The following is a 16,183-nucleotide window of genomic DNA, read 5'->3' on the forward strand; positions in this document are numbered from 1 at the left end:
TATGATAATTGGTCCTGTAGGAATGGATCACAGAATCTGAGAACCAGAAGAGGCTTCAGCAGCCATCTAGACTAACCAATATCCAAAAGACATCCCCACCATAACATATCCATCGAACAAGTAGATAGCCACTTCTTCTTGAAGACTTGCAAGGAAATGAAAACACTATCTCCTGTGATAGCCCATTTCATTTTCAAAATTATTTTTTTCCTTTTAATGAATAAGCACTTCTCTTCTCTTTCTTGGGTCTCTCTTCCCCTTGGGGAAAAGAGAAAAACAAAACCCTTGTAACAAATAAAATGTATTTTATTTGTCAGATAAAACAAATTCCCATATTGACCACATAAAAAAGTGCCACATTCTGCATATTTAGTTCACTACCTCTCTTTTTGAAGGTGTGTAGAATAAATCATCAATGGTCCTCTTGACTCATGATTGACTGATATAGTATCACTAGCTCATTCCAGTTAGAATGACTGATATGGCTCCGTATATTACCAGTGTGTAATTTCATACATTAGTGAGTAGGGGCAAGCAAATATTATTGATGTTCTATTCATAAATTAAGCCAATCCTGATTACTAGATATCAGAAAGTGAATAATGTTAGATCAAGATTTTTCATTTCAGGAATGGGAAGACAATTCACAAGGTGTTGCAAACATATCTGCCATCATTTCTACCATGAGAATAAAAAAATGTAGAAATTTAGAATTCCTTGTATTACATTTGTTTGAATGCTCAAGCCTTGGTTTTGTCCCAGTGAAAGAAAGTGAATGACACAATTTCACAGTGGATGACAATTTCATACATTTGCATATAGGTTTAGTTTGTTAAACAAGAGCTTCTTTTTGGTTAGCAAGAATTAACTGGCAACATAGATTCTTCTTTCATCTTTCCTTTGAACTGTGCTCAGAATATCTACCTACTTGACTAATTCATAGTAATAATTAACTGAACAAATATTTGTCCTCCAATTATATATTAAATCTAGCAAGTAATTTTAGTTTTCAATGATATGTGAACAATGTTCTTTCACCCTAATCATAGAATTACACAGCAGCAAGAAATTTCCACCACCTTTTTTTTCATTTAGGTTTTGTGTCATTATCACTTCCATATCCCTGATTAGTGTTCTGTAAGAAAAAAATGGAGGTATTCTCATTGAAAAGAAACAGATAGTTTCAGCTCAAAAAGAGCTTTGTAACTGAATCAAATATCTGCTCCTAGTTGACATTTTGGCTCCAGGTGCTTTTGGATCTCATCAAAGAAGGAAGCAAAGGAATCTTGGTTGTGAACAAGTAGTAGTACAACCTTTTTTAGATGTGTGTTTCACCATTCTCATTAGCAGAGGGTAAAAACTGTTTGTTATTGTTTAAAGGCTCTTTAAGGTTTGATTCATCCACATCTGTTCCCTCACTATTAGAAGATCCAGTGTTGTTTTCTCCAAATTTTTTCTTCATAATCATGTATAATATGATATATAAGATGACTGTTGGTATCTTTAACCCAAAACACAAGGCAAAGAAGATGTTTCTGCAAAAGAAGATAAAAAAACACAACTTTAAAATTTTTAATGAAATAGAATAATTTATGTACTATATAGAAATCTTCTAGAGGATTTATAATGAATTGTTAAATATAGAAATAATCAAATTAAAATGTGACAAAAATTAGAATTATATTTTATTACTCCTTCAATGTCTCAGCCTGACTATAGAAGCTATTTAAAAAAGAATAGTTTAAAAATGAAATTAAGATTTTTTGCCTTTATGAACCAAATATATTCATTTCATAAATTGATGTACTACCAGTAGAGTTAACTCCTGTGAGAAACTTGTTGGTTCATTTGCATCTGGAACAAGTTTTTAAAGGAGTAGGTAATAAATCCAGTGACCCTAGTGCTTGTCATCAAGCAGACATATTGGTCATGATGTCTTTTTTCCCTTCCTTCTATTCTTCTCATATGAGTGACTAAGGGGAAAAATAATCATTCATTAGATGGCAGGCATGGTGGAAGATGAAGTTGATTATTGGTAGAATAGGAGGGGGATCAAAGACAAAAAGAGAAGAAACAAAGACAGGCAATCTGCTTCAGGCGAGGAGAGGCCTTTGGAGGTTCTGCCTACAGTTTTCATAGAAGAGTTGGGACCAGAAAATTATATGGCCTTAAAGACTTTTACTCAAGTTTTCTGTACCATCGTGTTGGAAAGAATCATGAAAAATAGATAGAAAATGAAGATAAAAGCTGTCACAATATGCGTCTTTTTTTTTTTCTACCTTTGGCTGATAGTGACAGGACTTTTAGAGAAATTTCAGTCAGATGTAGCTTTATACTGAAGACTGTGAATCTGGGAATATCTTTAATAATAGTTGACGTGCATCAGGTCCCCAAAGGTATAGTACAGTTTTCTAATTCTAATAGTTGAGCACAGTGCTTGACATACAATATGTGCTTAATAGATGTTTATTGATTGATTGTTAAAACTTCTTTAAAATTTCTGGGACACACTGTAGAGTATTTGTAGACCTGTAAAATACTTTACATTTACCATTTCATTTGATACTCACAACTCTGTGTTCCATTATCTCCATGAAGAAAGTGAAGCTCAGAGAAGGTAAATTAATAGTTTGGATTCCATGGCTTCAAAGTGTCTGAGCTAGATTTCAGATTCAGGTCTTCATGATTCCATATCCATGCTCCATCCATGTCATTCTGCTCCACATATTTTTAAAACTACTTGTGGCTCATTCATGAAACTCTGCCTTGTTTTACTCCTTTTAATAACACTTATTTTGCCCTTTTAGAAAATTGTGAATATTGTGCTTACAAGCAAGAACCAGTTTCAGTGTATTTCGTAGTACAATGAATACATTTCCCCAGGTCTTATGTTTGAGAATATCAGCTAAAGTGAGTAAGAGAATCTCTCAAGTTGGTTTGTGATTTTCATGGCATGAACATTTCTAACACAAGGGGCACATTTATATCACTGATATGTGAAAAAATGAAAAAGGTACAACTTAATCAGAATCAACAAATTAGAGCCTTGGGGTGGTAGAGTTGCATTACTCAATAAGAAGATATACTGAGGTAAGAAATCTTTCAACTAGAAGTGGGGGATTTTTATGTGAAGATCACTAGAGAAAAGGAGCAATATAGTGCAAATATGCTGTTACCCACTCAGGAAGAGAGAAGAAATGGAAACCTATCACAAATATGGCAGCAAAGCAGGAAGCAATAAGAGACAGAAAATTTCAACCATTCAGAACTTACATAGGAAGAAGAGTCCTGATTTTAGAGTCAGTGAACTTGGGTTCAAATTCTGACTCTGCTGGTTATTACCCATGTACCTTTTGACATTTATTGTTTCTATGTCTCAGTTTCTTCACCTTTGGAATAATGGGGTTAGGTCAGAAGATCTCCATGACTTAGCTTTAAATCTATCATCACATGATTTGACTAAGTGCTCTCTGGAGATGAAAGAGACATAAAATTTTCACTTGCCTTAGTGATGTGAAATCCTTCAAAAGATGGAAACAGATATTGCTACTCTGGGCCTGATGTTGACCAATAAGATGAAAATAGTTGCCAAAGTGAAAATAAGAGGACTCTTTAGAGAAAGCAAACACAAGCCACAAACTGAATATAGCAAGCTACTCATCTTAAATGTTGAGAGAAGTAGAATTCAGATTCTAGAGAAGCAGAACTGGAATCCAGTGGCCTATAATGAAAGTCAGCCCAAAAGAAATGGGCTACTTTCAAGAATAAAATTTTGCTCAAGTTAAGATGTCAGCCAACATTTATTAAGTTTCTACATGTGCCAGGTACTGTGTTTAGTGCTGGGGATACAAAAAAGACAAAATAAAATCCCTCTCTTCTTTCAAAAAGGTTATTGTCTAATGAGACAAAAAATAGGTCAATAATTGTGTACAAACAATCTGTATCTATGATAAATTACAGGATACAAGGAAAGTACTAGCATTAAGGGAGATCATGAAAGGCTTCTTGCAGAAGGTGGGATATGAGATAAAGCTTGAAAAAAGCCAGGGAATCCAGGAGGCAGAGAAGAGAAGGGAGAGAATTCCAGCAATTTGAGACAGCTAGTGAAAATATATATTGTCTTGTTTGACTTACAAAGAGTCCAGTGTCATTGGATCAGAGTACATGCACTAAATTAAGTTACAAGGAGACTGAAATGGTAGGTGGAGGCTATTTTATGAGATCCTTTAAAAACCAAACAGAGAATTTTATATTTGGACTTAGGGCAATAGGGAGCCACAAGATTCATTATAGGAAAGTGACATGGTCAGACCTGTGCTTGAAAGGTCAATTTGATAGGTTAGTGAAGGGTGGATGAGAGTATGGAGAGGCTTAAAGCAGGAAGACTAACCAGCAGACTATTGTAATAGTCTAAGTGTGAAGTAGTAAGGCCCTATAACAGGGTGGTGGCACTACAAGAAGAGAAAAGAGAACATATACAAGAGATGTTTCAATATTAAAATCAACAGGACTTTGATTTGAGAATTGATTTGAGTTGAGAATGTCAACTAGATTGGGAACCTGGGTGAATAAGAAGTTAGTAGGAAAAGATGAGTTCACATTTGGATGACCTGAATATAAGATAGCAATGCCACATCCAATTTGAAATTCCAAAACACAAATTATTTTCATGAGTCAGAAAGAGGGGATTTTAGATTTTGACAAGAAATGTACAAGTTATTGAAGTGACATCAGGTTACTGAGAAGAAATAAAACGGAGTGCATGATCTTGTGAGGTAAGGGTCAAGAATGCTAATGATGACACTCAAAAAATTCTGAGGCTGGAAATAAGTACTCAGAGTACAAAAAGTGACTTTCCATTTATGGTAAAGGCATGAAAAAGATGAGAAATTCAGAGTGGGTGGATTGGATGAGTATAATTGATAATGGAGAAAAGAGAACTATTTTTCTAAATTTTTTTTCTGTCAAATAGAATGATCTTCAAACTGGTTAAAATGGAACAGAACAGGTCTCTTGAAAATTGAAATACAACATTCAATTAATCTAAACACATATATTTACATATAGAATGTAAGGCACTAGATACCAAGAGAAAAATAGTCTCTGCTTTTAAGGAGATTTCATTTTATTTAGGAATAGAATAGGTTTTCAGATAGATTCAAATTCATTTGATATATACTAGCAGGGAGAGAAAACTGGAAAATGGGGAAGGAATGGTGCAGGATCAGGAAAGAAGGGGACGCCTGATCTGAACCTTGAAGGAAGACAAAAATGAGGAAGGATGGAGCTATAAGAAAGCAGTGCACACAATGGACATTCTGTCTAAACTGAAAGGAACTGAAGATATAAGGTTGAGAGTGAGGAATGGTGAGAAGTCTATTTTGGATGAATATAGAATTGTTAAAGTGGAAAAGTATGTACAGGAAATAAGGGTAGAGAACTTGATAGAAACCAACTTGTATAGGGCTTTAATGAAATTCTGAGCAGTGTGTACATTATTTTTCTCTCTGATGCAGGGTTCTTAAACGTGTGTGTGTGTGTGTGTGTGTGTGTGTGTGTGTGTGTGTGTGTGTGATAGACTTTGGCAACCTAGTCAAACCTATGAACCTCTTCTCAGAATATTTTTTTTAATTCATAAAATACAGATTACAGAAGAAAGCAGTTGTGTTGGTATTGTTACAAAATATTTTAAAAATATACAGATCCCAGGTTAAGAAATGACATTGTCACTGACATTTCTATTGTTAGGAAGATTATAGAGATTGTTTGAGGATGGCAGATTGATGAAGGGAAAGACTGACAAAAGACAGATCACTTATGAGGTTATTATAATAGTTTAGTAGAGAGAAGATTAGGGGCTTAAATGAGGGTAATGGTCATGTCTTGATGAAAATGAACTGAGGATGGACTGAAAAGTGAGAGGTAGGTAAAGAAATGGTGTAAGAAGTGTTCTGAGGGCAGAATTCACAATCTTTGACAATTGATTGGATAGGAGGGTGGAAAGGTGAGCAACAAGATTGTGCACAAGACTGATTGAAAAGATGGTGGTGCCCCTAACAGGAATAAGGAAGTGTGTTGGGGTAGATATGGGGGTGGGGGAGTGGAGAAGAAGTTCAAAGCAGAAGTGTTACATTTTGAATATATGATATTGAGATACCAATGGTAAATCAGAAAGATGTGATTTGAGAATGCAGATCAAATAAAGATTTTGTTTGAAAAATAATGATGTTTTACTTGCAGAAGGGAAGACCTGGAGAGGACATGATGAGTATATTAAATATTTGAAGGACTGTCATGTGGAAGAGCAATTAGAACTGACCTATCTGGTCCCAAAGGTAGAACCAGGGGCAATTAGTGCAAGGCAAATTTAGGTTTGATATTAGGGGGAAAACCTTTTTTAACATTTAGAGTTATCCCAAATGAAATAGGATGTCTCAGAAAAAGGGAGATTTCTACTCATTCAGACTGAGACTTTATGATTTACATAGGAGTACACAGAACATGGGACATACCTGCTGATAAGCCCAGAGAGAATGTTAGCATTGGCCTCACCTTTGAGTGTAGTGAAAGTTTTCCAAACTGTTTCACTCTGAGTGTCCCTTGAATTTCAAAAAATCTTCCAGTACCCCCAATTCAATAAAAGGGAAATAAATTCAATAACTTATCATATATAAAAAATAAAATAATTAAATTCTTATGAGCAGGTTTATTAAGAATGTGATATCCTTTCCCAAAGATACATCAAAAAGCTTTATAACTTTATTAATTGGAAATGAGTTCAAAAATCAGGTCAAAGTATTCTCCATGCCCCCTAGATAAGTCCTTTATACTGGGGTACATTAAGTTTGGGTTGGGAACCCCTGGTGTAGTGAATTGAGTGTTTGAGGGGACTGAGAAGGGTATAATTACTCCAGGGTGCTGTAGCATATGCTCTGTGTCTTTATGATGAGCACTTGCCAGATATGTTATAGTAAGAATGCCTTTTGGAGAATGAGTTGGAGTAGATTTCCACTGAGGCCCCTCCCAAAACTGACATTCTCCTATTCAGGGACTATGTTCAGTAAAGTGGTTGGTAATGTGTGACTGGAGTTCAGGAGAGAGATTGGGGATGAATAAATAGATTTGGTTGCTATCCGCGGGGAGATGACTCTGGAATCCCCGAGAGTAGAAAAGATACCCAAATAAGAAAGTTTGCAGAGAAATCCTAGGATGGCAAAAAAGAGAGAAAGATCCAGCACAGGTGACTGAGAAAAGACCCATCTGAGAGACAAGAATAGAGCCAGAAAAATTTAGGATCATAGAATAACTCACATCCATACAACTCTTTAGAGTTCACAAAGCATTTGATATACATTTTCTCATTTGATCCATTAGTGGTATTATTATCCCCATTTTACATATGAGGAGACTGAGGATCAGAGAGATTAAATGACTTCCTCATGTTGATAAAACTAGTGTCAGAGGCAACATTCAAACTCATATATATATTCAAATCTGCCATGGTTTGCCATAATGAGAGCTTAGATCCACTGAAAACCAGAATCAATGACCTGTATTTAGTGTTCCCATTTTTGTCCAAATAACCAGATCATTGACTTATCCCATCAACATTTTAACTTCTTTATATTTTGTATTTGTAAGAGATTCAATCTGTTAGAGAGTGATCTATCCATTGTCATGCTACTTTTAAGAAAAAAAGACTTCTAATACACCTGTAATACCTGATTTTCTAGAGAATTCCTCATTTATCACATGGTTTAGTAGAGGTTATGCATACTACATTTCTTTTTTTGCTGAAAAATAGATGGTTAAAAACTTCTTGTCATTTGTATTTGTAGTGTATAGCCATTCATTGTGAGGAATCCTTGCTGCCATTACTGCACTGAGTCTCCTTTACTGATCCACAAGAAGGAGTTCGATTTGGTATATGTCAATTTGATATGTCAATTCTTCACTCCATTTCCTATTGCTTGTAGTTATAGGGTAAATACCAACTTTGATGCAACCAGTTCAGGATTAAGGGTCATTTGCTAACACCTTACATAAGTAAGGTGTCTTGCCTTCTAGTATATGAAATTGTGTACTCACTTTTCTAGCTAAACTGAACAGTTTGTTCCTGATCTCATTTTGTCCTCTCTCACTGTAGTGCCTTTCCTCATGGTGAGTCTTCCTTCTACCTGTCAGCCCCAGCAAGATCTATAAAAGGCATCCTTCCTCCTTGCTCTTCCTTTACCCCTCCTCTGACTCCTGGGGCACCCTGACCTGATGAGATCCATGAATCTAATGGGAGATTAAGGACCATCAGATAATACCTTCTGCCATTGTGCCCCCCATAATCACTATCTTCCCCCCCCCCATTATTTGGCTTGTTGATGAATCCTAAGTACCCATGAGCTTCTTATTGTCATTGTCATATTCTTGCACCCTTAGAACTTCCAGGGCTGTCCAACAATCCTGTAGATGAATTCTTTTTTATTCGTTATCTCCCACAGTTGGAGTATGAGCTCCTTGAGAGCAAGCACTGGCTTACTTTTTTTTCTCTTTGTATCCCCAGCACATATCGTAATGCTTGGCACATAAAAAGCACTCAGCAAATTTTTGTTCATTTGTTCATTCATTCATTCATTCATTTATTCATTCTTTCTTCTAGCTAATGTGGCTCCCTAATCTCTGCTAACTGAAATCCTTCACCTCTACCAAGATTCAGTTCCAGTTTTACTTCCTTCTTGATGCTTGCTTTCATCTCCTCTGTTTCCCTCAGCTAGAACTTATCTATCCTTCCCTATCACTCAGTTTGACTTCTATGCATATGTTAATTAAAGTGTGTTAAGTTATCTCAACCCTTTTCCTGGTCTGTAACCACTATAATGTCAAGAATTTGTCATTTTCATCTTTGTATCCCCAGAACTTAGTATAATATCTTGCATGTATAAAATACTTGATAAATCTTTATTGAATTAAATTAATTATTGAATTAAATTTAATAATTCTCTGAGGTTTGGAGACCATTTTCAGTGATAAGGAAATCAAAACTTGAGAGGTTAAGTAACTTGTCCAAGGTCATACATTTTGTGTAGTACAAGGAAAAATTTCAGATATTTTGATTCCCACCTTTTCTAGTGATTTTTGAAGTGAGGTGATGTGTATGTAACATGAAAGTACTTTGTTTTCTATAAAGTACCAGATGTAAATTACAATTATTTTTTTCCATTAGAATACATTATCTCTTTGTGGAGTAGAAAAAAAAGGATGTCTATCTTCATGCCTTCTATAAATCAATAGCTTTGAGGAAAAAAAAAATGGTAGAATTGAATTCTCTATTGCCATCAGTTCTATATTTTCCCTTTCATTCAGGATTCTTGGAGAGGGTCTCAGCCCTTTCAGACAAACTACACCAAATTGAACATGCCTTCCAAATCAAAGAATAACATAGTTTCATTTGTTTTGAGTAAGCAGAGTCATTGGTAAAAAATCAAGTGATTTATGGAACCTCTTAATATCAACTTACCTATATGATCTGGAGTCATATATTCTACAAGCCCCTTTATCTCCACATTTATTGGTACCCCATTTCAGACATGATGAATCTATTGCTGCTCCATAATAAATGGGAGCTAGAACTCCTCCTGTAATAAACAACCGAATGTCAAATTCAAACAGAGATTCTTAACCTTTTCTGTGTCATGGATTCTTTAGTAATCCTTTGAAGTCTTTAGTTTTCAAAATGCTATTTTTTAAAATATAAAATAAGATATATCACATTACAATGGAAACCAATTATGCTAAAACACTTATTTTTTTAAAAATGGATTTAATTACAGGTTAATAACCTCTGAATTAAAGGATATATTTCAAAAGCAACTGTTCTATATTCTAACTGGTTAAATTTGATTAGCAAAACAAACAGGTATCTTGATTCTCTCTCTTTCATTCCCAAATGGATGAGAAAACTAGTACAACTTAGTTTACATTGAAAGTATCAGGGATTATTTCTGGACTTGTCAGAGACTAGACTATCATCTATAGTGTCAAAAGATTTTCCTTGTTACAAACACCAGTAGCTTGTTAGATTATCATGAAGTAACATCCATGAAAACAGAAAAAATGGAAAAAAGAATAGGAATGAGTGAAGGAAGACTACAAGGGATAGTGAGAGAGAAAAAAGAGTGAATGACATCAAGAGCAAGGGAGAAAGGGAGAGAGACAGAGAACACATATGGTGCAAGTTCAAAGTTCCAATGATTCTTCTGCATGAGGGAAGCCTTTCCTGTTGCTTTCATTTCCTTGTGCTCTCTCATTCTTAGAATTTCTTTGTATATCCCACATTATTTAAACATGAAGTTGAAATTTTTAAATGTAAAAAAAAGACAACAGAAATGATATACTCATCAAGTAATAATTTCATCTAAATGTTTAACTAATATAATTAACTTCCACAACAAAGAGACCAGAAAGGACCTCAGGATATTCATTAGGCAGCAAACATTTTACTTGCTTTGCCAAACCAGGAGATGATTCCCCAGAGGCCATGCATTTCTAAATATAAATTCATCTGTAAAATTTTCTGAAGGATGATGGATAATTATGATCAATATCATCTCATAAAAGTCATGTGTGGATGATAAAACAGTTTTAAAGAAAATAATTGTAAAATATTTAGCTAATAAAAACTATCTAAAAGATATTCAAGCATGAAAATTGAAGGACTAAACCCAGAAGAAAAATGAATGAGATTTGAAAAAAAACATTTGGACAAAATTTTCGACATCAAAGATCAAGTCTACTATACTGTGTTCTAACATCATAGTCTCAGACATGCTAATAGAGAAGGATGAAAAGTGAGTAGAAATGAGGACAAAAGTGGGAAAAACAGTCAGATTGGACCAACTATGTTTAGAGAAGATTCATATTACAAACAATTGTGGTACAATTCTATCGGCATTGAGAAACCAATATAAATGAGAAAGGACACCAAAGACATGGAAAAATCCTTGGAATAGAATATATCCATGATGACAGAATGAAAGGAAACAGTATGGTCAAGTTCTGCACCCCCAACTAAGAATCTAAGAAGTACAATCTAAGAAGCACAAAAGATAATATAGATAAGGAAATCAAAGGGGAGATTACAGTGGGTTATCTTATAAGTCCCAGATCACAAGTTTGACTTTAAGAGTAAGTGATGGGGCAGACAATGTGAAATATTGCTCAGCCAGGATTAGAGATTCAGGGCCCAGATCTCAAAGCTAAATAAACATTTCAGCTGATATTATACGCAACCTCCTGAACACAGCATCGTTAAAGCATAAATTCCATTCCCAGAGCCCTAAGCTAGACCTGCAGTGAAGGATTTCTTAGAGGTGTTCGGAATGAGAACTCAGTGCCAAGAGCCCTAAACAGGGTCTTTTATATCAGAGCAGAATTTGAATGCCTGCTTTCCCTTGGGGTGAATGGAGTCAGGATTACTAATTTAGTTCCCAGAGTCCCTAGTTAGGCTTTCAAAAAAAAAAAGGTTACCTAAAGCAGAATGCTTAATGACTAAACAAAATAAAATAGTTTTGAGGTCTAGGTGCCTAGGACAAAAACTAAGAAGATAATAATTGCCAAATGCCTATAAGCAAAACCTCAAAGAAAATCACAGCTAACCCACAAGATTAATTAGAATTCTTAGAAGAAATAATGCAAGAGTTTAAAAATGATATAACCAGAATCCAATGGTATGTCGTTTACAAGATACACATTTGAAACAGAGATACACTCAGAGAAATAAAATAAGGGGCTGAAACAGAATCTGTTATACTTCAGCTGAAGTAAAAAAAATGAGCAGGTGTAGCAATGATGATCTCAGAAAAAACAAAAGCAAAACTAGACTTAATTAAAAGTAATAATCAGGAAAACTACATTTTGCTAAAAGATGCCATAGACAGTGAAGTAATATCAAAAAAATTTACAGCAAGTTTCTCAGATAAATGTCTTGTTTCTCAGATATGTAGAGAAATGAGACAGTTTTATAAAAAATAAAAGCCATTCCCCAATTGATAAATGATAAAATGATATGAAGAGGCAGTTTCTAAAAGGAGAACTCAAAGTTATCTACAATAATATGAAAAAAATTCTCTAAATCACTATTGATTAGAGAAATGCAAATTAAAGCAGTTTTGTTCTAATACCTTACATCCATCAGAAATGACAAATGCTATGGGGGATCTGAAAAAATAGGTACACTAATGAACTGTTGGTGAAGTTGTAAACTGGTCCAGCTATTCTGGAAGTTAACTTGAAACAATGTCCAAAAGGCAAATACCCTGTGCATACCCTGTGACCCAGAAATATCAATACTAGGTCTATACCCCAAAAAGGTCAAAGAAGAAGGACCTTTATGTATAAGTGTATGTGTGTGTAGTTTTTTTTTTTTTTTGTGGTGGCAAAGAATTGGAAATTGAGGGGATGCCCATCAATTGGGAAATGGTTGAACAAGTTGTGGTATATGATTATGACAGAATGCTGTTGTACTAAGCAATGATTAGGGGGATGGTTTCAGAAAAACCTGGAAAGACCTATATGAACTGGTGCAAAGTGCAGTGAGCAGAAACAGATCATTGTACACAGTAACAGTAATATTGTAATGATGATCAACTATCAAAGACTTAGCTACTCTGATCAATACAACAATCCAAGACAATTTCAAAGAACTCATGATAAAAAGTGCTGTCCACCTCCAGAGAGAGAACTGATGAACTTTGAGTGTAAATTGAAACATAATTTTCTCTCTACTTTTCTTGCTTTCTTGTGACATGGCTAAAGTGGAAATATGTTTTGTGTAATTTCAAACATATGATTGATACCATATTGCTTGCCTTTTCAGTGTGTGGGGAGGGGCTGGAGTACAGGAAAGAATTTGAAACTCAATAAAAAAAAAGAATGTTAAAAATAATTAAATAATAAATTTGAAATAAAAAATATATAATTGAAATGAGAGCAATAGAAGGAAGATCTGAAAAAGAAAATGAAAGACATGAAGAGACTGGAAAAAGGATAAATGGCCTAGCACAAAAGTATCAAATCATCCAAATAAGAGTGTCCTTGGATGTTGGTATGGATCAAATAGGATCCAATGAATCCATGAGACCATTGGAAATATTAAAATAAAATCAAAAGATAGAAAAGGAAGAATATATAAAGTCTCTGATATGAAAATAACTGATAGAAATAATTAGACAAAATAATAAGAATTTCTGGACTACTTGAAAGGCATGACAAAAATAAAGAGCCTTGACATTCTAGCTTTAAAAATCATGAAATTATACTTAACTCCTTTTAGACCAGAGGGAAAAGTGAAAAAATCTACAAAACTCTTGGAAAAAAACCCCAGATGAAAACCCTGCCATTCTCCACAAGAAATATAGCCAAAATCTCTTGCTTTTTGGTCACAGAGAATATTGCAAGCAGATAGGAAGACAATGTTCAAGAATTGAGGAGCTACCATCAGGATCATATGAGATTCAGCAGCTGCTATTCTAAAGGAGTGGAGAGCATAGAATATGATATTCTATAACCCCAAAAAATTGCAACTAAGAGTGACTTGCTCAGCAAAACCAAGTATAATTCTAAAAGGGAAGAAAATGGATCTTTGGTGAAATAGCAGAATTCTAAATACTCCTGAGGAAAATACCAGAGTTGAGTATGAAAACTATGAAAAATAAACACAGGAGTTAAGAGAAAGATAAAAAGGCAAATATATCAGAACAATTAAAGGAAAAACCTTTTTAAGGTTGAAATATTTGTGGGAAGTAATGTGGAATGATGATGCAAGCATTGGTTGAGAATTGAAATGTCACAGAAGTTACAGAGGGAGTCTAATAAGATGGATTGCCTGGGACTTATCTTTGTTATGCTTTTATGATATTAAAAGAAAAATGAAAAGTGATGGGGGAAAGGATTCACTAGGGAAGAAAAGTGGAGGAATGTTTATGGGGAATTTATCTTGCATAATTGAGGGGAATAAAAAAAAATCTATACAAACAAAAAAAGGGGTGGATCAAGAGGGTTACATTTGAACTTCACTTGGAACTAATGCAGAGTAAAGTGATCTGAACCAGGAAGACAACTTATATTGTAACAATATCAATGTGAAAAAGATTTTCAATTTTGAAAGATTTAAGAGCTTTAATTAAGACACTGAACAATCATGATTCCTGAGGATTGATAATTTAGAATGCTACCCACATCCTGAAACACAAATGATGGGTTAGCTGTGCAGAGCTGCATTCTTGGATGTAATGAATATGGGAATTTGGTTTGTTTTACTGTTTATAGTAGGGGGTTTATTTTAATTTTTTCTGAGCATGGCAGATTGTTTTTGTGAATTTTATTTTTAAAAAGAAAGAAGAAAACCAAATTGCCATTGTCAAAAGTGAAAAGGGTAACTATATCCATCACCAATTAAGATGAAGTTAAAGCAATTATTAGGAACTAGTTTGCTCAGTTATGTGCCAATAAAATTGGTGACATAAGGGAAATGGATAAAGATTTATAAAGACATAAATTTCCCAGATTAACAGAAAAGGAAATAAAAATAGTTAAATAAACTTATCTTAGAAAAAGAAATTAAATAAGTAAAAAAATGAACTTCCTAAGAAATAATCCCCAGTATGAAATAAAATTACAAGTGAATTTTACCAAAGATTTAAATAACAACTAATTCCAATACCATTTAAGTTATTTGGAAAAGTAGGTAAAGAAGGAGTCCTCCTGAATTCCTTTTGTGACACAGATATGATGCTGATACCTAAACCAGGAATGCCCCCCCCCCCCAAATAGAAAGAAATGCAAAGACCAATTTCCTGATGAGTATTGATGCAAAGAAGTTAAAATACTTGCAAGGAGATTATAGCAATACATCACAGATATAAAACACTATGACCAGATGAAATCAATACCAGGAATGTAGGACTGGTTCAATATTAGGAAAACTACAAGCATAGCTAATGATAAAAATAACAAAAACAATAAATCATATTATATCAATAGATGCAGAAAAAGCTTTTGACAAAATGTAACACCCATTTCTACTAAAAACATGACAGAACACAGAAATAAATGAAGTTTTTCTTAAAATTTTAAATGATATACATCTAAAATGAAAAGCAAGCATTATCTATTACAGGGATAAACTAGAAGACTCCCCATCCATTTTCACCACCGTTATTCAATACTGTTCTAGAAATGTTAGCTAAAGCAACAAAACAAAACAAAAAAATGGAAGGAATTAGATTAGGTAATCAGGAAACAAAGCTATAAATTCTTTGCAAATTATCTGATCTTAATCTATTGACCTTTTACCTCTTCCTCTGTCTTCCTTTACATAACTCCACTCTTTGTCTTCACTTTGTCCAATTCTTTGACCCCTCAGTTCTCTCTCAGACCATCTCCTCTATACTAGTTAACTCTTTTCTTTTTTCCCATCTTGACTCCTTGGTGAACCAGTTCACTTATAGACTGTCTTCCTCTCTTGAATGCCTAGCCTCCTTATCCTACCACCAATTATGCCCAACCAAGTCTCAGATTGTCACCATTTCATCTTCATAAATACACATGTCCTGCTGAATAAAGGTGGAAAAAGTCATACAACTGTTTTGGCTAGATCCACTACAAATTCTTGCTATGTTACCTTAAATAGACAATTCTTTCTATACCTCTCTTGTCAATTCACTATCTCATTCTCCAGTTTCTCTTCCAAACATTTACATACATCCTTAAACTTGATGATTCCCTCTATTCTCTCAGCTGAAAACCTTGCCTCATATTTTACAAAAAAATTGAGATCATTCACCATGAGTTCCCTCTTTCTCATCTCCTATCACTCAAATGCCTTCTGCTACTTTCTCCTCTGTTTCATATAATGAAATGAGCTTTATTCTTTACCAACAAGAACCCCCCCCATTTGTTCAAGTGATCCCTTCTATGCCATCTCCTCTATAGGTTACCCCTCTGTCATCTCTGCTGTCACTTATTTTCAGTCTCTGTCTTTCTACTGGCTTCTTTTCTACTGCCTGCAAAACATGGCCATGTCTTTCCTACCCTGAAAAAGCCCTCACTTCTTCCTTCTATTCCTGTTAGCAATTATCCTATTTTTCTTCTGCTCTTTGTAGCTAAAATCCTCAAAAAAGGCCATCTCCAATAG

The 16,183-nt window shown here is 34.4% G+C and overlaps 1 protein-coding gene across 1 annotated transcript in view; it reads right to left on the reverse strand.

The window, feature by feature from the left end:
• Nucleotides 1–285: 285 nt before the first annotated feature.
• The window catches only part of LOC140533608 (solute carrier organic anion transporter family member 1B1-like), a 90,473-nt gene continuing 74,575 nt past the window's right edge, over nt 286–16,183 (reverse strand). The window contains exons 14-15 of the mRNA XM_072653553.1: nt 9,509–9,626; nt 286–1,535 (exon numbers count right to left, since the gene is read on the reverse strand). Coding sequence (XP_072509654.1) covers nt 1,319–1,535; nt 9,509–9,626 — 335 coding nt within the window. The 3' untranslated portion in view covers nt 286–1,318. The remainder of the gene's footprint in view (nt 1,536–9,508; nt 9,627–16,183) is intronic.

The sequence above is a fragment of the Notamacropus eugenii genome, chromosome 3 (assembly GCF_028372415.1).
Source record: "Notamacropus eugenii isolate mMacEug1 chromosome 3, mMacEug1.pri_v2, whole genome shotgun sequence".
In the NCBI taxonomy this organism is placed as follows: domain Eukaryota; kingdom Metazoa; phylum Chordata; class Mammalia; order Diprotodontia; family Macropodidae; genus Notamacropus; species Notamacropus eugenii.